The 25,110-nt window shown below is 43.1% G+C and overlaps 1 protein-coding gene across 2 annotated transcripts in view; it reads left to right on the top strand.

Moving 5' to 3' along the window:
- LOC129861986 (potassium voltage-gated channel subfamily D member 2-like) overlaps positions 1-25,110 on the top strand; it is a 135,010-nt gene that overhangs the window by 106,964 nt on the left and 2,936 nt on the right. The window contains exons 3-5 of one of the 2 annotated variants that reach the window (XM_055933239.1): positions 8,636-8,798; positions 9,244-9,351; positions 11,393-11,488. In XM_055933239.1, coding sequence (XP_055789214.1) covers positions 8,636-8,798; positions 9,244-9,351; positions 11,393-11,488 — 367 coding nt within the window. The remainder of the gene's footprint in view (positions 1-8,635; positions 8,799-9,243; positions 9,352-11,392; positions 11,489-25,110) is intronic. The other variant, XM_055933238.1, reaches the window with a different exon arrangement.

Raw genomic sequence — 25,110 nt, 5'->3', positions numbered from 1 at the left:
GATTTCATGACAAACCTCAAAAGACGAAAACAAAGTATTTTTTAAACCTTTTTTTGTATTGAAATTTGCTATTATATATATTAGCAACACTTCCGCCTTTGTGGGATGCGCGAGGGATATGGTCACTAGTGTAACCAGGAGGAGAGGCCTCATTTAACGCAGTAAATTCATCAGGCTTGAGCCATGTTTCAATCCGGCCAATCACATCAAGTTCGTGATCAGTGATTAGTTCATTGACTATGACTGCCTTGGAAGTGAGGGATCTAACATTAAGTAGTACTATTTTGGAATGTGAGGTATTATCACAATATCTTTCCCTAATGACAGGAATGGAAGAGGTCTTTATTCCAGTGACAAAAGAAGAAAACCTGCCTGGCTGTATCACATCCGGCCGTGATTGGGAGACCTATAGGGCGGCACACAATTGGTTCAGTGTCGTCTGGGTTTTGCCAGACGAGGCCATCATTGGGGTGGAAGATAGCCTAGTGGTTAGAGCGTTGGACTAGTAACCAGCAGGTAGCCTAGTGGTTAGAGTGTTGGACTAGTAACCAGCAGGTAGCCTAGTGGTTAGAGCTTTGGACTAGTAACCAGCAGGTAGCCTAGTGGTTAGAGCGTTGGACTAGTAACCGGAAGGTTGTAAGATCGAATCCCTGAGCTGACAAAGAAAAAATCTGTCGTTCTACCCCTGAACAAGGCAGTTAACCCACTGTTCCCCTGAACAAGGCAGTTAACCCACTGTTCGTAGGCCGTCATTGAAAATTCGAAATTGTTCTTAACTGGCTTGCCTAGTTAAATAAATAGAACATTCCTTTAATCTCTTCTTTGCTGTTAACACCGGTCCCTGGGTGTTATCATGGAGCTAGTATCTCTTGTAGGCTACATTTTAGAGATCAGTTGTTTGTTTGTTTTGTCATATCTGTGATTTTATCACTAAATTTCGATTTCTTACTCAAATAAGAACATTTTGAATTTGAATTTCAGTTGACTTGACTGAATTTAAATGGAATTGACTCCAAACCTGATGCAAAGGGACATAGACTAGAAGATAACATCCCACTGAGAAACACATATAACATATTTAAAACACGGGATCAATGAATCAGATATGTCTAGCCTATCTCTTGGTCTCTCCATCCATGTTGAGCCTCATACTGAGCGGTCGGCTCCACCATCTGAAGCACGTTGTTTATTCAACATCACTCAGACGTTCACAAGACATTTAGCATGAGCAAATTAAATGTTCCCCATGTGCGCATCCCAAATGGCACCCTATTCCCTACATAGTACACTACTTTTGAACAGAGCCCTGGTTAAAAGTAGTGCACTATGTAGGGAATAGGGTGCCATTTGGGATGCAAACCCCAATACATCAGATGGATGGGAATTGGAGCCATTAGGGAGATTAATGCACCTGTCTGCATTGAAGCACAAAGCCTGGTCCTGCTCAATGTAAATCTGACATAAAACTGTCTAGTGTGTGTGTGTGTGTGTGTGTGTCTGTCAGTGGCGGTCGGTGTCGTTCAAGATGAGGGAGGACATTTTGTTTTTTATGAGCATGGCCATATTTCTATTACAGCATATTGGTTGACTGTCATTCATATTCCATTCACCCAGTTCAATGTAATATTGATAAGTTTAGGCTACTACGTGATACTCATGATAGGATTTCCCTATACCTATCATGAGGTTGCTACAACCTAGCCTATGAATGAGAGTTTACAACGTAGGTGCACACAGGTCGAGAGAACAAATGTCAGATGACAAGACAGTGACACATGGACAGACAGTGACACATTCAATACTGCCTTGCACACTCTTGCCTGCATCTAGCTTATCTAGGGTGTAATCAATAGTCCAATAGTTGCAAACGAGATTCTCTATTGGACAAATTCAGGTATTTTTTTATCCCTGTTGTGTTTGCTTCCGCGTTTAAGAAACGTTTTTCAACAGAATCAGCGGAATGAATACACCCCTGATCACACATAAACACAGTTCACTTTCATAGCAGCCACGTTGTATTCATTCTGTCCTCTACGCACTCTCCTCCTCTCACCTTTTCCCTTCGTTTGTGGACTTCAATGAACAACACATCAGCTGTATGTGACCAGGCAAAAAAAACAATTTCCAAGCCAAACCATGTCATAACCGCTACACACAGCCTACATCATTGTCCCCATATTAGCTAAAGTAACATCCTAGTCAACATAGCTAATATAACTAATGTGTTAGTAAACCCACTACAATCATGCAGTAAAGTTACAGTGTATCGTCAGTAAGCAGTTAAACCGGAAGGCCCCGGTGGCAAAAAAAGCTTACCTTGACTTGGAAGAGTTCCAGTGTTGTGTTGGATAGTTATAGCCAGCTAGCTAACATAGTATCCCTATTTTAGTGCCGGCTGTTTGAGTAAGTAAACTACCCAGCTGCATTTGCTAGCTAAGTAAGTGAAACTGAAAGTGAAAAAGAATGACAAAATCTCTCTCTCTCTCTTTCTCTCTCTTGCTTCTCTTTCATTGTTGAAGAAACATATTTGTTGAAAACTGTTCAACTATTGTCTTTCTCTGTCTTTGAGTCAACTACTCACCACATTTTATGCACTGCAGTGCTAGCTAGCTGTAGCTTATGCTTTCAGTACTAGATTAATTATCTGATCCTTTGATTGGGTGGAGATCATGTCAGTTCATGTTGCAAGAGCTCTGATAGGTTGGGGAACGTCCTCCGGAAGTTGCCATAATTACTGTGTAAGTCTATGGAAGGGGGTGAGAACGAAGAGCCTCCTAGGTTTTTTATTGATGTCAATGTACCAAGAGGAGGACGGAAACTAGCTGTCATCCGGCTACACAATGGCGCTGTTTAGGCTACTGTAGGCCTTCATTGCAAAACAGTGTGTTTTAATCAATGATTTGGTGACGTGAATATATTTAGTTTAGTTTTAACTAAAAAGGATAACCTTTTCAATGTTTTACAATTTTAATTTTATGAAATTCACTGAGGAGGATGGTCCTCACCTTCCTCCTCTGAGGAGCCTCCACTGGTGTGTGTGTGTGTGTGTGTCACCTTGCTTTCCCAACCCTTAATTTAACCTCTTTGTGTCAAGATAGAGAAAACGTATGGCAATGGTCGCCAGCATACAGGGCCAAGATAGTACCAAAACTACTTTTGTCGCATAAATAATAAACATTTAATGCGTTACACATTTAAAGCTGAAATATGTAACTTTTTGGGGTGACTCGACCAAATTCACATAGAAATGTGAGTTATAGATCTGTTATTCTCATTGAAAGCAAGTCTAAGAAGCAGTAGATCTGTTCTATGTGCGCTATGTCTATGCTTCCCATCCTTAAATGTAGTTTTTGAGTCTTTTAATTTTGGTTTTGTACCCCAGCTTCAAACAGCAGAAAATACAATATTTTGGGGGTTATTGACAATATATTTCACAGATGTTTAGATGGTACAATGATTCTCTACACTATGAATCGCTTGTTTTGTCACATAAACTGAAATTAGGCGAACTATTCGAATTTTAGCAACCAGGAAATGGCGCAGGAATTTCTGCATATTGCACCTTTCATGTGTTTCCCTCTCTTTGTGAAGAAGCGGACATAATTCAACATCAACAAATAATGAGGAAGCATACTCAATTTCCTCCGAAAGCAATTAAAGGCCCGAAACACATACCCGAAAATGACCATAATTTACATCCCGCATCATCATGAATAACCTTACTATCAATGGATCGAGCCTGGGGGAACATTACCGTACAAACCGGATAGGAAGGCAAAATGACTGAGAGGATTGTTTAAAGGCCCACCCCTTAATTAGAAAAAAACAAAACAGTAAAACGTCAGCCTTCTTTAGGATTAATGGCAGAAGGCCATATTGATTCTTGATGGTAGTAGGCCTATTTAGGCCTACATAAATACTCATCATAAAACATTTATGAAAAATACATGTTGTACAGCAAATAAAAGATAAACATCTTGTGAATCCAGCCAACATGTCTGATTTTTTTAATGTTTTACAGAGAAAACACAACATATATTTATGTTAGTTCACCAAAATAGCACAAAACACAACGCCATTTTTTCACCGCAAAGATAGCTTTCACAAAACCCACAGATAGAGATAAAAATAATCACTAACCTTTGAACAACTTCATCAGATGACAGTCTTATAACATCATGTTATACAATACATTAATGTTTTGTTCGAAAATGTGCATATTTATAGCTACAAATCCTGGTTTTACATTGTGAACATGGTGCAAAAATGCTCCAAATTGTTCGGAGAAATTTTGGAGAGTCACGTAATCTAACAGAAAAACTCATCATAAACTTTGCTGAAAAATACATGTTGGACATATAATTAAAGATACACTGGTTCTTAATGCAACCGCTGTGTTAGATTTAAAAAAAATAACTTTAGTAAAAAGCACAGCATACAATAATCTGAGACAGCGCTCAGCCATTCTCTGCCATGTTGGGGTCCAAAGAGTCCACAAAAATACTAAATAACATCATAAATATTCCCTTACCTTTGATGATCTTTCATCAGAATGCAGTGCACCCTACCATTCTTAAATGGTAGTAGGCCTATTGATTCTTAATGGTAGTAGGCCATATTGATTATTAATGGCAGTAGACCATGTTGATTCTTAATGGTAGTAGGCCTATTGATTCTTAATGGTAGTAGGCCTATTGATTCTTAATGGCAGTAGGCCTATTGATTCTTAATGGTAGTAAGCCATATTGATTCTTAACGGCAGTAGGCCGATTGATTCTTAATGGCAGTAGGCCATATTGATTCTTAATGGTAGTAGGCCAATTGATTCTTAATGGCAGTAGGCCATATTGATTCTTATTGGTAGTAGGCCAATTGATTCTTAATGGCAGTAGGCCATATTGATTCTTAATGGCATAGGCCATATTGATTCTTAATGGTAGTAGGCCAATTGATTCTTAATGGCAGTAGGCCTATTGATTCTTAATGGTAGTAAGCCATATTGATTCTTAACGGCAGTAGGCCTATTGATTCTTAATGGGAGTAGGCCATATTGATTCTTAATGGTAGTAGGCCATATTGATTCTTAATGGCAGTAGGCCATATTGATTCTTAATGGTAGTAGGCCAATTGATTCTTAATGGTAGTAGGCCTATTGATTCTTAATGGCAGTAGGCAAAATATTGATTCTTAATGGTAGTAGGCCTACTGATTCTTAATGGTAGTAGGCCAATTGATTCTTAATGGTAGTAGGCCATATTGATTCCTAATGGCAGTAGGCCATATTGATTCTTAATGTTAGTAGGCCTATTGATTCTTAATGGTAGTAGGCCATATTGATTCTTAATGACAGTAGACCATGTTGATTCTTAATGGTAGTAGGCCTATTGATTCTTAATGGCAGTAGGCCGATTGATTCTTAATGGCAGTAGGCCATATTGATTCTTAATGGTAGTAGGCCAATTGATTCTTAATGGCAGTAGGCCATATTGATTCTTAATGGTAGTAGGCCTACTGATTCTTAATGGCAGTAGGACCTACTGATTCTTAATGGCAGTAGGCCATATTGATTCTTAATGGCAGTAGGCCATATTGATTCTTAATGGTAGTAGGCCAATTGATTCTTAATGGCAGTAGGCCTATTGATTCTTAATGGTAGTAAGCCATATTGATTCTTAACGGCAGTAGGCCTATTGATTCTTAATGGCAGTAGGCCAATTGATTCTTAATGGCAGTAGGCCTATTGATTCTTAATGGTAGTAAGCCACATTGATTCTTAATGGCAGTAGGCCTATTGATTCTTAATGGTAGTAGGCCACATTGATTCTTAATGGTATTAGGCCATATTGATTCTTAATGGTAGTAGGCCATATTGATTCTTAATGGTATTAGGCCATATTAATTCTTAATTGTAGTAGGCCATATTGATTCTTAATTGAAATGACCAAAAACAGCTGCAGGCCTAAATATCACAGTGGATTTTTAATAACAAAATAAGGGGGTTGTAATAGGCCTTCAGTCTCCTGCTTTCTAAATGTCCCATGTGACACTCCTACCACAGTGAAGGCCAGGGGCAGTCAGCTGTCGGGTGGGAGAGAGAGAGAGAGAAATAACAGATTGCGACTTTAATGTGTTAATGACCTGAGAAAGCCATTACCTCGGCAGAGTAAGATGAATACATGCAGGTATACGAGGCCAGCACATTAGCATTGCTCCGTGCACTGTGACAGCCTCATATCTATCTCCCAATGCAACTTTGCAGCATGGTCTATGTTCCAAATGGCACATTATACCCTTTATAGTGCACTACTACCAAGGCCTATTGTCTTTTGTCCAAAGTAGTGCACTACGTAGGGAATAGAGTGTCAGTTGAGACATTGCCATGGTAATGTGAATGTATTGCTACACGGTAGGTTGGCTATTTCATAAATAAAGTTGTCTCTAACGTCGGACGCCCCTGGCCAGCCGGCTGGCTGCTTCCTTGAGTCATTAGTCTTTAAGGTTTCCATCATGTTAGGTCCAACACACACGCACGCACGCACACACACACACACACACACACACACACACACACACACACACACACACACACACACGCGCACGCGCGCACGCGCGCACACACACACACACACACACACACACACAGACACACAGACACACAGACACACACACACACTAAAGGTCTATAGACCACTGCTATTTTCCTGAGCCGGCAGGTATAAGATGGCATTTTAATATCACTTGATGAAAGTGGACGTAGAACAGTTTTCTTTAAAAGATGAATGATTCGTTGCGGAGGGATGCCCGGTGGTTTTCCAGCAGGTCAGTTGATTCCCTATGTAATCACTGTCTGTGCTTTGAATTTACCGCATGTGTCAATTATAGATATGTAGCTAGGTCTACGTTGCACTTGAGAGGCTGTTGGAAGATTTAAAGAAACACAGTCATGGCAGATGTCCCATCCATCCATGCATCAGTTAGAGAGTGCCTGCATGTGTTAATAGCAATATGAGTGTGGAAATATTACATTGTGCTTAACCGAAAAGGGTTCAATTGTTCCCTATGTACAGTGTACCACAAAGTTATTTTATGTTGAGCAATGTGTAGAACAGAAAACACACTGCATGTGGATGCTTGGAAAAACACATAACACAATGCATTACACCAGGGTGTGTATCATTTCTCCCACTTAACTAAAGTCTACAAAACATACAACCAACAATTCCATTTTGAGAGATTAAGCAGATACCCGCTGGGCCCCAAAAACATTTAAACTGGTTGAATCAACTTTGTTTCCACTTCATTTCAACAACAACAACAACAACACATCTATGTGATGATGTTGAATAAACTGATTGAATTTCAAAAAGTTATCAACTTAAGGGAATTTTGTATTTAAAAAAAAATCCAATTACATGTTGATAGCTTTTAGGGGATTTCACGTTGAATTTGCGTTAATTGACAACCCAAACAAATGTAAATCAAAGCAAGACGTTAACTGACGTCTGTTGTAACCTCCAGAATGAACTGATTGAAATGGAACTGACCCCTGCCCTGCTAAGTATTATCCATCTGATAGCCCCTCACCAGCTACGGAGGGCTGAATACATATCTCTGAATAATTTCTACTGTAGCCTCAAGGCCCTCAGACTTTTAAAATGAGCTCTCTCTCTAAATGTTGTTGACATGAGAACATCGGAACACCCACTGTCTTTTGCTGTCTCTGAACCTGAGACTGTTTCATCTATCTAAACACAAGCTGTTTGTCTCACTGAGGTCACGGGAGATGGGCACTCTGTCTCTCTCATCTAGGGTGTGTGTGTGTGTGTGTGTGTGTGTGTGTGTGTGTGTGTGTGTGTGTGTGTGTGTGTGTGTGTGTGTGTGTGTGTGTGTGTGTGTGTGTGTGTGTGTGTGTGTGTGTGTGTGTGTGTGTGTGTGTGTGTGTGTGTGTGCGTGTGTGTGCGTGCGTGTGAGAGAGAGAGAGAGAGAGCTTTAGTGTTGCAGGTGTGTAATTATACATGAAACATGATTTCAAAGAGGAGCTGCAGCAGAGGGACAGAGACAGACAGACAGACGGTGGTGGTGGTGAAAGTAGGCCACTAAGTAACTTCAGTTCTACGTATTGTCTCTATCCCACATGAGATAAGACTGTGATCATGTGAACATATTACATTTCCATGAATGTTGTCAAAAGTATTTTTAGTGCTAAAATATTTCAGTATTTTAGAACAGCAACTACAGCTATTAGATGATTAAACGAAATAAAGAGAAATAAACGAAATAATTCAACAAAATAGATCTTCCTGTTTTCTAACAAGTAGAGATTATACAGTACGCCGTATGTAGGAAGTGTGACATTTTGACTGCATCTTGTGATCCCTGCGGGAATTGAACTCATGACCTCAACATGGCTAGATCCACGCTCTTAGCACCTGAGCCAGACGAAACCTTTATTTTGCCTGTACTGTAACCTTGTGAACCATTCATTCTCTGATTTGCAGGTATAAAGCGTGACCTCTAGTATGACCTTGTGAAATCAGATTTGGGATATATCGTTGCCCTTTCTGACTGCATCTCTGTATCCCAATTCTAGAAGTCTGTTTGTTGATCCTCATGAAGTGTTCTCTCTGTTTTGCAGATACGGTGACATGGTACCCAAGACCATCGTGGGGAAGGTGTTTGGGTCCATCTGTTCTCTGAGCGGGGTGCTGGTCATCGCCCTGCCTGTCCCCGTCATCGTGTCCAACTTCAGCCGTATTTACCACCAGAGCCAGCGGGCAGAGAAACGACGAGCTCAAAAGGTAAAGTGGCCGTAATGTGTGTGTGTGTTTGTGTGTGTGTGTGTGTGTGTGTGTGTGTGTGTGTGTGTGTGTGTACATGTGTGCGTGTGTGTTTGTGTGTGTGCATTCGGGCGTGTTTGTGTGCGTGTGTGTGTGTGTGCGTGTGTGTGTGTTTGTGTGTGTGTATTCGTGCGCGCGCGCGCGCGTGTGTGTGTGTGTGTGTACATGTGTGCGTGTGTGTTTGTGTGTGTGCATTCGTGCGCGTGTGTGTGTCTCCCTTTTCTGTCTCCCTCCCTCTCTTCCTCCAACCCTCCCTATATCCCCACTACCTCTCTCATTTCCTGTCTGTCAGTCTATCTGTGTCTGTAGCTGTTATTTCTCTGTCTGTGTCAGAGAGCTAACCAGCACAGAGAGAGAAAAAAGTGACATTTTGGAGACTAAAACAGAGGAGCGTTTGTTCAAACAGAAAACCCGGATCGCTAAAATCCGTGCATCGAAGAGCCAGGGCACTACCGCGTATATGCACTACAAACACTACAACGGTCATTTCCGGATCCATAACTCTCTGGAAGAGGTAATGTAACAGAGCCGACCGGTTGGGGGGCTCATCATCGGCCCGTGACCAGTGCTGCATGTCTCTCTGCTCAGAGCCATGTTGTGACCACGGGGGCTGCTTATGGCGTAACACCAGGGACTGTCGCCCGTTGCTGCTCCCATTCCAGTGCTCCAGTATATTCGGCTTCGTCGTAGACTGTCTTGACAGCGCCACTCACCTCTGTCTCAGCAACAGCATTGACATGCACTTTCAAAACTCTATCAGGACCAGCGCTCCACTCTGTTACTCCCCCTGCTGGCGAATTGGAGGTATCACTCACATTGACTCATCATAACCAAGCTGTGCAACTGTCTGTCATACAGGGTGTAGGGTGAAGATGCTGAGCTTCGGTCAGTTTTACATTTTATATTTAAGATTGGGGTGGAGAAGCTGATCCTAGACCTGTACCTAGGGGAAACTTCATCCTGGAGGGTCCAACAGGGTTTGTAGGGAAAAGATAAAAGGAGTCACGTAGGTTTTTCAGCTGAACACCTGGCTGCTTGTCACTCGGGTTTACACCTCTTCTGAACTCTGTTGTTTAATTGGTGTATTATGTGTACTGGTCACCCAACCAACTGGTTGAAATGCCATAATAAACTGGACTTCATTTCAACCAGCTTTGCCCATTGGTAGTATATTGTCCAGTTGATGGCTTTGCTGCTACAGACTAACATACACTATATATACAAAAGTATGTGGACACCCCTTCAAATTAGTGGATTCGGATATTTCAGCAACACCCGTTGCCGACAGGTGTATAAAATCGAGCACACCGCCATGCAATCTCCACAGACAAACATTGGCAGTAGAATGGGCCTTACTGAAGAGCTCAGTGACTTTCAACACCGTCATAGGATGCCACCTTTCCAACAAGTCAGTTCGTCAAATTTCTGCTCTGCTACAGCTGCCCTGGTTAACTGTAAGTGATGTTATTGTGAAGTGGAAATGTCTAGGAGCAACAACAGCTCAGCCGTGAAGTGGTAGGCCACACAAGCTCACAGAACGGGGACTGCCGAGTGCTGAAGCGTGTAGCTCATAAAAATCGTCTGCAAGACTCACTAACGAGTTCCAAACTGCCTCTGGAAGATACGTCTACAACAAGAACAGTGAGCAGCCACACACAAACCTAAGATCACCATGTGCAATGTTAAGCATCGGCTGGAGTGGTGTAAAGCTCATCGCCATTGGACTCTGAAGCAGTGAAAATGTGTTGTCTGGAGTGATGAATCACGCTTCACCATCTGGCAGTCCGACGGACAAATCTGGGTTTGGCGGATGCCAGGAGAACGCTACCTGCCCAAATGCATATTGCCAACTGTAAAGTTAGGAGGAGGAGGAATAACGGTCTGGGGCTGTTTTCATGGTTCAGGCCCCTTAGTTCCAGTGAAGGGAAATCTTAACGCTACAACATACAATGACATTCTAGATGATTCTGTGCTTCCAACTTTGTGGCAACAGTTTGGGCAAGGCCCTTTCCTGTTTCAGCATGACAATGCCTCCGTGCACAAATCGAGGTTCAACCATAAATGGTTTGTCGAGATCGGTGTGGAAGAACTTGACTGGCCTGCACAGAGCCCTGACCTTAACTCCATCGATCACCTTTGGGATGACACTGACTGCAAGCCAGGCCTAATCGCCCAACATCAGTGCTCGACCTCACTAATGCTCTTGTGGCTGAATGGAAGCAAGTCCCTGCAACCATGTCCCAACATCCAGTGGAAAGCCTTCCCAGAAGAGTGGAGGCTGGTAATAGCAGCAAAATAGTGACCAACTCCATATTAATGCCCATGATTTTGGAATGAGATGTTTGACGAGCAGGTGTCCACATACTTTTGGTCATATAGTGTATCTTCCATAGGGTCATCTAAGAACCATTGCAGGCTAGGCTTCTTCATTTCAGCACTGGGTGTGGTTTTCTACAGCTGGCCCATGCCTAACACACCTCTGCTCAGAGTTTTTCCCTCAGTAATGTTTTGCCCTAATTCCTATTCTCTGTCTTCTTCTCTCTGTGTACCCCAAGGCGTCCAAGGAAGCAGGACAGCTCCTAGTGGGAAAACCCAACATTCCCTTTGAGAGCCATCATCACCACCTTCTACACTGCCTGGAGAAGACCACAGTAAGAACACCTTTACCGTAACCCCTAACCATAACCTTTACCATAACCCTTAACCATGACCTTTACCGTAACCCCTAACCATAACCTTTACCATAACCCTTAACCATGACCTTTACCATAACCCCTAACCATAACCTTTACCATAACCCCTAACCATAACCATAACCCCTAACCATAACCATAACCCCTAACCATAACCATAACCCCTAACCATAACCTTTACCATAACCCTTAACCATAACCTTTACCATAACCTTTACCATAACCCCTAAACATAACCTTTACCATAACCCCTAACCATAACCATAACCCCTAACCATAACCTTTACCATAACCTCTAACCATAACCTTTACCATAACCCCTAACCATAACCATAACCCCTAACCATAACCTTTACCATAACCACTAACCATAACCTTTACCATAACCCCTAACCATAACCTTTACCATAACCCCTAACCATAACCATAACCCCTAACCATAACCTTTATCATAACCTTTATCATAACCCCTAACCATAACCATAACCCCTAACCATAACCTTTACCATAACCCTTAACCATAACCTTTACCATAACCCCTAACCATAACCCCTAACCATAACCTTTACCATAACCCTTAACCATAACCTTTACCACCCCCTGCTTCCCAGCATGCTTAAGATAACATGTATTCTGCCAGCGCAGTAACGTTGTGCCTTCAAACCAGACAAGCATACTTCATTTTACATGTATGTATAATTCAGAGATATAAAGCCTGTCTCTTATGTTAGCCATGACAAACACACAAACACGCACGCACGCACGCACGCACACACACACACACACACACACACACACACACACACACACACACACTCTCACACACACCCCTACATGCCGTTCTATATGGTAGAATAAATGTCTGCATCATAGTGCAGCGTGCATTATGTATGTTGACTGAGGAGTAAAACATGAGCAGGAAGCAGGAGTGAGAGAGAAATGCCTTAATTCCTATGGAACTTTTGTGTGTGTAATGTTTACTGTTCATTTGATTGTTTATTGTCTACTTCATTTGCTTTGGCAATGTTAACATATGTTTCCCATGCAAAATAAAGCCCTTAAATTGAAATTGAATTGAGAGACAGAGACAGAGAATAACTAATGTGGGTTATGCGTCAACAGAAACCTTGGGAAAACCCTCTGCATTATCATTAACAGCAGACTCGTACATTTCCTCAATGAAAACAATGTACTGAGCAATTGTCAAATTGGCTTTTTACCAAATTATCCTACGAGAGACCACGTATTCCCCCTGCACACCCTAATTGACAAACAAACCAACAAAAACAAAGGCAAAGTCTTCTCATGCTTTGTTGATTTCAAGAAAAGCCTTCAACTCAATTTGGCATGAGTGTCTAGTATACAAATTAATGGAAAGTGGTGTTGGGGAAAAACATACGATATTATGAAATCCATGTACACAAACAACAAGTGTGCAGTTAAAATAGGCAAAAACACACACATTTCTTCCCACAGGGCCGTGGGGTGAGACAGGGATGCAGCTTAAAACTTCTTATGGCTGCAATCCCATTAACGGGATGATATGACAACAGCCAGTGAAAGTGCAGGGCGCCATATTCAAACAACAGAAATCTTATAATTAAAATTCCTCAAACATACATGTATCTTATACCATTTTAAAGGTAATCGTGTTGTTAATCCACCAAAGTGTCCGATTTCAAAAAGGCTTTACAGCGAAAGCACCACAAACGATTATGTTAGGTCACCGCAAAATCACAGAAAAACACAGCCATTTTCCCAGCCAAAGACAGGAGTCACAAAAAGCAGAAATAGAGATAAAATTAATCACTAACCTTTGATGATCTTCATCAGATGACACTCATAGGACTTCATGTTACACAATACATATACATGTATGTTTTGTTCGATAAAGTTCATATTTATATCCAAAAACCTCAGTTTACATTGGTGCCATGTTCAGAAATGCCTCCAAAATATCAGTAGAAATTGCAGAGAGCCACGTCAAATACAGAAATACTCATCATAAACTTTGATGAAAGATACATGTTTTACATAGAATTAAAGATACACTTGTTCTTAATGCAACCGCTGTGTCAGATTTCAAAAAGCTTTACGGCAAAAGCACAATATTCAATAATCTGAGAACAGCGTTCAGCTACAAAAGGAAGCCATACAGTGCAGTCAACAAAACTCATAAATACTATTATAAATCTTCACTTACCTTTGCTGATCTTCATCGGAATGCACTCCCAGGACTCCCACTTCCACAAGAAATGTTTGTTTTGTTCGGTAATGTCCATAATTTATGTCCAAATAGCTATTTTTGTTAGCGTGTTTGGTATACAAATCCAAAGTCAGGAAGCGCGTTCACTAAAAGCAGACGAAATGTCAAAAGGTTCAGTAACAGTCAGTAGAAACATGTCAAACGATGTATTGAATCAATCTTTAGAATGTTTTTAACATAAATCTTCAATAACGTTCCAACTGGAGAATTCCATTGCCTTCAGATGTGCGATGGAACAGAGCTCCCTCTCATGTGAACGCGCATGGTCAGAGCATGGTCAGCTCATGGTAGACCTGACTCATTCCTGTCTCCTTCGGCCCCACTTCACAGTAGAGGCATCAGACAAGGTTCTACAGACTGTTGACATCTAGTGGACGCCATAGGAAGTGCAAACAGATCCATATCCCACTGTGTATTCAATAGGGGCTGGATTGAAAATCGACCAACCTCAGATTTCCCACTTCCTGTTTCGATTTTTTCTCAGGTTTTTGCCTGCCATATGAGTTCTGTTATACTCACAGACATCATTCAAACAGTTTTAGAAACGTCCGAGTGTTTTCTATCCAATACTAATAATAATATGCATATATTAGCAACTGGGACTGAGGAGCAGGCAGTTTACTATGGGCACCTCTGGGCACCTTTCATCCAAGCTACTCAATACTGCCCCTGCAGCCATAAGAAGTTAAGACCCACCCTCTTCAACATATATATAAACGAATTGACGAGGGCACTAGAACAGTCTGCAGCCTCACCCTACTAGATTTGATTAAAAATGGCCCGGTTGAAATGGCAGCAGTTTTACGGGCGCCCAACCAATTGTGCTGTTAGGTGTTTTTTTTCGCGTTATTTGTAACTTATTTTGTACATAATGTTTCTGCAACCGTATCTTACGACAGAAAAGAGCTTCTGGATATCAGGACAGCGATCACTCACCTCGTATTAGACAAAGATTTTTTATACAACAAGCAAGACGCACAGGTCATTCTCCAACCACCAGACAGGGCCGACATCCCTATTATTTGCAAGAATAAGCGACGCAGGCACAGAGGACAAAGAGCCGGATGCCTGGTGAAGACCCGCAGAAGGCGAGTGGGAAAGCTGCCATTACCGTCAATATTATGGTACGGCCCAGTACATCACTGGGGCTAAGCTGCCTGCCATCCAGGACCTCTACACCAGGTGGTGTCAGAGGAAGGCCCTAAAAATTGTCAAAGACCCCAGCCACCCCAGTCATAGACTGTTCTCTCTACTACCGCATGGCAAGCGCTACCGGAGTGCCAAGTCATAGGACAAAAAGGCTTCTCAACAGTTTTTACCCCCAAGCCATAAGACTCCTGAACAGGTAATCAAATGGCTACCCGGACTATTTGCATTGTGCCACCCCCCCCCCCCCCCCCCCCCCCAACCCCTCTTTTACACTGCTGCTACTCTCGGTTTATCATATATGCATAGTCACTTTAACTATACATTCATGTACATACTACCTCAATTGGCCCGACCAACCAGTGCTCCCGCACATTGGCTAACCAGGCTATCTGCATTCTGTCCCGCCACCCGCCAACCCCTCTTTTACGCTACTGCTACTGTTCATCATATATGCATAGTCACGTTAACCATATCTACATGCTAATACTACCTCAACCAGCCTGACTAACCGGTGTCTGTATATAACCTCACTACTGTATATAGCCTCGCTACTGTATGTAGCCTCTCTACTGTATATAGCCTCGCTACTGTATATAGCCTCGCTACTGTATGTAGCCTCTCTACTGTATATAGCCTCGCTACTGTATGTAGCCTCTCTACTGTATATAGCCTCGCTACTGTATATAGCCTCTCTACTGTATATAGCCTCGCTACTGTATATAGCCTCTCTACTGTATATAGCCTCGCTACTGTATATAGCCTCTCTACTGTATATAGCCTCGCTACTGTATATAACCTCACTACTGTATATAGCCTCGCTACTGTTATTCTTCACTGTCTTTTTACTGTTGTTTATATTTCTTTACTTACCTATTGTTCACCTAATACCTTTTTTGCACTATTGGTTAGAGCCTGTAAGTAAGCATTTCACTGTAAGGTCTACTACACCTGTTGTATTTGGCGCACGTGACAAATAAACTTTGATTTGATTTGAATCTGAAGGGAAATGTCTAGTGTTTGCTTCTGTCACCAACCAAGGAGGGCCTACAGCAACACCTAGATCTTCTGCACAGATTCTGCCAGACCTGGGTCCTGACAGTAAATCTCAGTAAGACAAAAATAATGGTGTTCCAAAAAAGGTCCAGTCTCCAGGACCACAAATACAAATTCTATGTAGACACCGTTGCCCTAGAGCACACAAAAAAACTATACATACCTTGGCCTAAACATCAGCGCCACAGGTAACTTCCACAAAGCTGTGAACGATCTGAGACAAGGCAAGAATGGCATTCTATGCCATCAAAATGAACATAAAATTTGACATACCAATTAGGATCTGGCTAAAAATACTTGAATCAGTTATAGAACCCATTGCCTTTTATGGTTGTGAGGTCTGGGGTCCGCTCACCAACCAAGAATTCACAAAATGGGACAAACACCAAATTGAGACTGCATGCAGAATTTTTCAAAAATATCCTCAGTGTTCAACGTAAAACACCAAATAATGCATGCAAAGCAGAATTAATTCCATAACAAACCCATCACCTACAGAGAGATGAACCTGGAGAAGAGTCCCGTAAGCAAGCTGGTCCTGCAGCTCTGTTCACTAACACAAACAGACCCCACAGAGCCCCAGGACAGCAACACAATTAGACCCAACCAAATCATGAGAAAACAAAGAGATAATTACTTGACACATTGGAAAGAATTAACAAAAAAACTGAGCAAACTCAAATGCTATTTGGCCCTAAACAGAGAGTACACAGTGGCAGAGTACCTGACCACTGTCACTGACCCAAACTAAAGGAAAGATTTGACTATGTACAGACTCAGTGAGCATAGCCTTGCTATTGAGAAAGGCCGCCATAGGCAGACCTGGCTCTCAAGAGAAGACAGGCTATGAGCACACTGCCCACAAAATGAGGTGGAAACTGAGCTGCACTTCCTAACCTCCTGCCAAATGTATGACCATATTAGAGACACATATTTCCCTCAGATTACACAGATCCACAAAGAATTAGAAAACAAACCTGATTTTGATAAGCTCCCATATCTACTGGGTGAAATACCACAATGTGCCATCACAGCAGCAAGATGTGTGACCTGTTGCCACAAGAAAAGGGCAACCAGTGAAGAACAAACACCATTGTAAATACAACTATATTTATGTTTATTTACATTCCCTTTTGTACTTTAACCATTTGCACATCGTTACAACACTGTATAATATATACATAATATGGCATTTGTAATCTTTTGGAACTTCTATGAGTGTAATTTTTACTGTTCATTTTTATTGTTTATTTCACGTTTGTATATTATCTACTTCACTTATTTTGGTAATGTTAACATATGTTTCCCATACCAATAAAGCCCCTTGAATTGAGAGAGCGAGAGAGCGAGAGCAAGAGCAAGAGAGAGCTTGGTTGCTTGCCGATTCTCCACACTTCTCCCACAGAACAAGTGTAAGCATTGGCTGATGGGACTTTTCTACCATTGTTAAGTCCATCACGGAATGTGCAACTTCCAACTTCAGGAGAAGGGTGGCGCTGTTCCCTCCCCTCCGTCCTTGTTTACTCCCCTTAGAAGATCTGATTGGACGGGATATATAAAAAAGCATTCTGATGGAATCTAGGTGGAGCTGACCTTTACACCTACTCAATTGTTTCAGATTGATGAATGGGAGTGAACTACGAAAAGTGGGAGGGAACATCTTCCTGAAGAATATACCATTTCATTTTAGTCATTTAGCAGACTCTCTTATCCAGAGTGACTTACATTAGTGCATTCATCTTAAAATACAGTAGCTAGGTCAGACAACAGTTGCAGTAATTACATTACATTACATTAAAGAGGCTATCAGCAAAGTCAGTGCTAGTTTTTTTATTTTTTTATTGCGGGGGGTAAGACTGAGGTGTCTTATTTAAGTTACTCTTTGAAGAGGTAGAGTTTCAGGCATTAGCGGAAGATGGGCAGGGATTCTGCTGTCCTAGCAGTGGAGGCTGGTGGGAGGAGCTATAGGAGAACAGGCTCATTGTAATGGCTGGAATGGAATCAATGGAAAGGTATCGAAAACATATGGAAACCACGTCTGGGTACTTTTCATTTAATACATTCAGGCCATTACAATGAGTCCGTCCTCCTAAAGCTGCTCCCACCAGCCTCCTCAGTGTCCTAGCATCAGGGGGAAGCTGCTTCCACCATTGGGGTGCCAGGACAGAAAAGTGCTTTAGAGACGGCCAAGAGACCAAAAGGTGGCAGAAAGGAGTGAGGTTGGGATGTAGGCTTTGAGCATAGTCTGAAGGTAGAGAGGGCAGTTCCCCTTGTTGCTCCGTAGGCAGGCACCTTTGTCTTGTAGTGGATCCGAGCTTCCACTGAGAGCCAATGGAGTGTACGGAGGACTGGGGTGACATGGGAGCTGCAGCTTTCTGGATAAATTGCTGGGGTTTAATGTCACGAGTTGGGAGCCAACAGAGAGTTGTAGTAGTTCAGATGCCTGGATTAGGACCTGCACTCTTTCCTGTGTGAGGAAAGGTTGTACTCTACGGATGTTGTAGAACATGAACCTGCAGGAGCGAGTCACTGTTTATATATTTGCAGAGAATTACAGGGTGTTGTCCAGGGTCACGCCGAGGTTCTTTTCACTCTGGGAGGGGGGCACTGTGGTAGTTGTCGACCGTGATAGAGAGGTCTTGGAGCGTGCAGGCCTTCCCCGGGAGGAGGAGCAGCTCTGTCTTGTCGAGGTTGAGCTTGAGGTGGTGGACTGAAATCCAAGCTGAGATATCTGCCAGGAACGCAGAAATGCATGTCGCCACCTGGGTGTCAGAAGGGTGGGAAGGAGAAAAGTTGTGTCATCTGCATAGCAATGATAGGAGAGACCATGGGAGGATATGACAGTGCCAAGTGACTTGGTGTATAGAGAAAAGATGAGAGGAGCTAGAACCAAGCCCTGGGGGACACTAGTAGTGATAACACGTGGTGCAGACACAGATCCTCTCCAAGCCATCTGGTAGGAGCGACCTGCCAGGTAGGAAGCATTCCAGGAGTGTGCAGAGCCTGAGACGCCCAACCCTGAGAGGGTGGAGAGGAGGATTTGATGGTTCACGGTGTTGAAGGCAGTGGATAGATCTAGGAGGATGAGAACAGAGGAGAGAGAGTCAGCTTTGGCAGAGCGGAGAGCCTCCGTGAAAAAGTGGAGAGCAGTCTCAGTTGAGTGACCCATCTTGAAGCCTGACTGTTCAGGGTCAAGAAGGTCATTCTGAGAGAGATAACAAGAGAGTTGGTCAGAAACAGCTCAAGTGTTTTGGAAAGAAAAGAAATAAGGGATACCAGTCTGTAGTTTGACATCAGAGGGATTAAGGGTTGGTTTCTTGTGGAGGGGAGCGACTCTGGACATCTTGAAGTCAGAGGGGACGCAGCCAGTGGTCAGGGATGAGTTAATGAGGGAAGTGAGGAATGGGAGGTCTCCAAAGAAAAGGGGATGGGGTCAAGTAGGCAGGTGGTCAGGCGGCTGGACATCATTAGTCGCAGGATTTCATCTGGAGAGAGAAGGGAGAAAGAGGTCAAGGTGTAGGGTAGTTCTGTGTGAGTGGGACCAGTGGACTCAGTAGGCTGAGTGAATAAGGAGTGGATGACGTCAAAGAAAGTGGTTGAAAAAGTCATCTGCAGAGAGAGAGGAGTTGGAAAAGAGTTTCCCAGGTTTGGAGGCAGAGGCGTGGAATTTAGAGTGATAGAAAGCGGCTTTAGCAGTGGAAACAGAAGAAAAAGTAGAGAGAAGGTAATGGAAGGAAGTTTGGTTTTCCTCCATTTTTGCTCAGCTGCCCAGAGAGCAGGAGGGGAGGATCAAGCAGGTTGGGAGGAAAGTGGACAGTGAAAATCAAAAGGAGACAGAAAGGGAGGAGAGTAGGGTCAAAGAGGCAGGAGAGAGAGAGAGTCAGGAGACAGCAGGGAGAAGGATTTAGTAGAAAGGAGAGATGATGGGAGAGAAGAGGAGAGATTAGTGGGAGAGAGAGCGACGATTAAAATACCATCTGGTTAGGGGCTTAGTGGGTAGGGAGAGAGGGAGAAAAAAATGAGATTGAAGGCACCCAGTAGGATAAATGGTGAGCCATCGTAGGGAAATTAACTTATCAAGGTGTCACACTCATTGAGGAACTCTCCAAGGTCACCTGGTGGCCGATAGATGACAACAATGTTAAGTTTGAGTGAACAAGTGGACAAGTTACATTCGAATGAGGAGATGGAAAGGTGAGAGTGGGGGGAAAAAATAAAAAAAATCAATTCAGGAGAAATAAGTATCCCTGTGACACCACCACAATGACCAGATGCTCTCGGAGTATGAGAGTTCACATAGTCAGATGAAGAGAGAGCAGCTGGAGTAGGAGTGTTTTCTGGGGTATGTGGACAAAGGTGTGTGGACAACCTTTCAAATGAGTGGAAACGGATATTTCAGCCACACCCGTTGCTGACAGGCGTATAAAATCAAGCACACAGCCATAGAATAAAAAATACAAATTCAAGCTCAGCCGCGAAGTGGTAGGCCACACAAGCTCACAGAACGGGAGTGCAGAGTGCTAAAACGCGTAAAAATGGTCTGTCCTAGGTTGCAACACTCACTACCGAGTTCCAAACTGCCTCCGGAAGCAACGTCAGCACAAGAACGGTTCGTCGGGAGCTTCATGAAATGAGTTTCCATGGCCAAGCAGCCACACACAAACCTAAGATCACCATGTGCAATGCCAAACGTTGTCTGGAGTGGTGTAAAGCTCACCGCCATTGGACTCTGGAGCAGTTGAAACGCGCTCTCTAAAGTGATGAATCACGTTCACCATCTGGCAGTCTGATGGACGAATCTGGGTTTGGCGGATGCCAGGAGAACGCTACCTCCCAGAATGTATAGTGCAAACTATAAAGTTTGGTGGAGGACAAATAATGGTCTGGGGCTGTTTTTCATGGTTCAGGCTAGGCCCGAATGTTTGGGGAAGGCCCTTTCCTGTTTCAGGATGACAATGCCCTCTGTGCACAAAGCGAGGTCCATACAGAAATGGTTTGTCGAGATCGGTGTGGATGAACTTGACTGGCCTGCACTGAGCCCTGACCTCAACCCCATCGAACACCTTTGGGATGAATTGGAATGCTGACTATGAGCCAGGCCTAATTGCCCAACATCAGTGCCCAACCTCACTAATGCTCTTGTGGCTGAATGGAAGAAAATCCCCACAGCAATGTTCAATCTAGTGGATAGCCTTCCCAGAAAGTGGAGGCTGTTATAGCAGCGAAGACGATACCAACTCCATATTAATGCCCATGATTTTGGAATGAGATGTTCAACGATCAGGTGTCCACATACTTTTGGTCATGTAGTGTATTTCTCTGTTAGGGCCAAAAAGTTGGGATGCTTTAGGGCAGGGGTGTCAAACTCATTCCACGGAGGCCCTAGTGTCTGCAGGTTTTTGGTTTTTCCTTTCAATAAAGCCCTAGACAACCAGGTGTGGGGAGTTCCTAACTAATTAGTGATGTTAATTCATCAATCAAGTACAAGGGAGGAGCGAAAACCCGCAGACACTCGGCCCCCCGTGGAATGAGTTTGACACCTGTGCTTTAGGGTGACAAAGGCTGAGATGAACTATCCTTTTTGCCCACAGACTGGCAGTTCCAGAGGCTGTCGGAGACTAAGAATTCCATATGGGTTGTGCGTGCAGGGTACACTAGATTAGAAGGGTAGCAGCCACGGGGTGGTAAGCGTCTGTAAAGCCTACAGGCAGAGGAGCGAACAGGGATAGAAGTCACACGCATACTTTACAAAGCTACAAAAGAGCAAAATTAGATAATCTGAAAAAAACTAATAATTGCTAACACCAATTGCTGATTGCCTAGCAGAGGTGAAGGACACGCCTCTCAGCACTAATTGATGATTGCCTAGCAGAGGTGAAGGACACCCCTCTCAGCACTAATTGATGATTGCCTGGCAGAGGTGAAGAAAAATACCTCCTCCAACAGACACACCCACCAATTATCAGAAGACTATCACAACTGACCTGAAATCAGTCCAAGTCAATGTCCCAACACTTTAAAGTCAGAAGTACTGAGAATTCAGCAGTAGAAACGGCACTGATTAAGTAGGCTAGGAGGTAGATCACCAACCTTTTATGAGTCAAGATCACTTTCGCAGTCAAAAAGTAAGCCGAGATCTACTGTCATTTAAAAAAAAAATGTTTTAACACGAACCTAATTAAAATGTGGTTTGTGCAGTAGGCCTAATACATTATCACAGCATACTGGCTCTTTTCCTGGCCTGCCAATGTTGTTCTTAGACCATATTATATTTAAAACTGTAAAGTCCATGGAGAATAAGAGCACCTCCCAGCTGCCCACTGCACTGAGGCTAGGAAACACTGTCACCACCGATAAATCCACGATAATCGAGAATTTCAATAAGCATTTCTCTATGGCTGGCCATGTTTTCCTCCTGGCTACCCCCAACCCCGGCCAACAGCTCCGCACCCTCCGCAGCTACTTGCCCAAGCCTCCCCAGCTTCTACTTCACCCAAATCCAGATAGCAGATGTTCTGAAAGAGCTGCAAAACCTGGACCCGTATAAATCAGCTGGGCTAGACAGTCTGGACCCTCTCTTTCTAAAATTATCCGCCGCATTGTTGCAACCCCTATTACCAGTCTGTTCAACCTCTCTTTCGTATCGTCCGAGATCCCTAAAGATTGTAAAGCTGCCGCGGTCATCCCCCTCTTTAAAGGGGGATGTTATAGACCTATATCCATCCTGCCCTGCTATAGACCTATATCCATCCTGCCCTGGCTTTCTAAAGTCTTCAAAGCCAAGTTAATAAACAGATCACTGACCATTTCGAATCCCACAGTACCTTCTCCGCTGTGCAATCTGGTTTCCGAGGTGGTCACGGGTGTACCTCAGCCACGCTCAAGGTACTAAACGACATCATAACCGCCATTGATAAAAGACAATACTGTGCAGCTGTTTTCATCGACCTGGCCAAGGCTTTCGACTCTGTCAATCACCGTATCCTTATCAGCAGACTCAACATCCTTGGTTTCTCAAATGACTGCCTCACCTGGTTCACCAACTACTTCTCAGACAGAGTTCAGTGTGTCAAATCGGAGAGCCTGTTGTCCGGACCTCTGGAAGTCTCTATGAGGGTGCCACAGGGTTCAATTCTCGGGCCGACTCTTTTCTCTGTATATATCAACGATGTCGCTCTTGCTGCGGGTGATTCCCTGATCCACCTCTACGCAGACGACACCATTCTGTATACAACTGGCCCTTCTTTGGACACTGTGTTAACTAACCTCCAAACAAGCTTCAATGCCATACAACACTCCTTTCGTGGCCTCCAACTGCTCTTAAACGCTAGTAAAACTAAATGCATGCATTTCAACCGATCGCTGCCCACGCCCACCCGACTAGCATCACTACTAGCATCACTGGACGGTTCTGCATCACTTAGTTCTAGCATCACTTCGAATATGTGGACAACTACAAATACCTAGGTGTCTTCCTAGACTGTAAACTCTCCTTCCAGACTCATATTAAACATCTCCAATCCAAAATTAAATCTAGAATCGGCATCCTATTTCGCAACAAAGCCTCCTTCACTTACGCCGTCAAACATACCCTTGTAAAATTGACTATCCTACCGATCCTCATTTACAAAATAGCTTCCAATACTCTACTCAGCAAACTGGATGCAGTCTATCACAGTGCCATCCGTTTTGTCACCAAAGCCCCTTATACCATCCACCACTGCGACCTGTATGCTCTAGTCGGCTGGCCCTCGCTACATATTCGTCGCCAGACCCACTGGCTCCAGGTCATCTGTAAGTCTATGCTAGGTAAAGCTCTGCGATATCTCAGCTCACTGGTCACAATAACAACACCCACCCATAGCAGGCGCTCCAGCAGGTATATCTCATTGGTCGTCCCCAAAGCCAACACCTCCTTTGGCCGCCTTTCCTTACAGTTCTCTACTGCCAATGACTGGAACGAATTGCAAAAATCGCTGAAGCTGGAGACTTATATTTCCCTCACTAACTTAAAACATCAGCTATCTGAGCAGCTAAACGATCGCTGCAGCTGTACATATATCCCATCTGTAAATAGCCCACCCAATCTACCTACCTCATCCCCGTATTGTTTTTATTTACTTTTCTGCTCTTTTGGACACCAGTATTTCTACTTGCACATCATCATCTGCTCATCTATCACTCCATTGTTAATTTGCTAAACTGTAATTACTTCGCTGCTATGGCCTATTTATTGCCATTTGCACACACTGTATATAGACTTTCTTTTTTTCTATTGTGTTATTGACTGTACGTTTGTTTATTCCATGTGTAACTCTGTGTTGTTGTTTGTGTCGCACTGCTTTGCTTTATCTTGGCCAGGTCGCAGTTGTAAATGAGAACTTGTTCTCAACTGGCATACCTGGTTAAATAAAGGTGAAATAAAATAAAATGTAATAAAAAAAAACGTATTTTTTTAAATAAAGAAACTTGAGTTTTGATAACAAAATAGATCAGTTGGTGTGAGGCACATCTGAGCATAAATGTTAATAATTTGCAAATAATTAGCTTTTTTATTTTACTGGACTGATGGTACCTGCATCTGATGGTCATGGTGCTTTCAAGACAACTGGGAACTCTAAGAAAGAAGATGTGGTTAAATCATGACGTCAGGTCGGAAAGTTGGTGCTCTAGAAAGATGCCCGAGTTTCCGACTTGGAATTCCGAGTTGGATGACCATTTTAAACCATTTTTCCCTGTCGGATCCCGTTTTTTTCCGAGTTCCCAGTTGTCTTAAATGCACTGAGGTCGGAAGACGGAGATTTCCGAGTTCCCAGTTGTTTTGAACAAGGCATTAGGCTCAGCGGAGGGAGGGAGGGAGCGAGCAGAAGAGTGTTAGCTCACGGCCCCTGCTTTCTCCTACTTTTCCTCCAATGAGACTGACCAGAGAGAGGGGACACAGTCTCCCACCTGATGGCAAAACTCAAGTTAAAATGCAGGACTACACTTGGCTACTCATTCATTGCAGCTGCAGCGCGAGTGGAAGAAGGGACAACCGCGTTTTATGTTTTGTAATAGTGCTGAATAAAAACGGTGTTGATAGTGCTGAATAAAAACTCAGACATGAACTCAC

Source organism: Salvelinus fontinalis, chromosome 9, assembly GCF_029448725.1.
Source record: "Salvelinus fontinalis isolate EN_2023a chromosome 9, ASM2944872v1, whole genome shotgun sequence".
Lineage (NCBI taxonomy): Eukaryota > Metazoa > Chordata > Actinopteri > Salmoniformes > Salmonidae > Salvelinus > Salvelinus fontinalis.
Note: the sequence above shows the minus strand (reverse complement) of the source record. Positions and strands in the feature narration are given on the sequence as shown.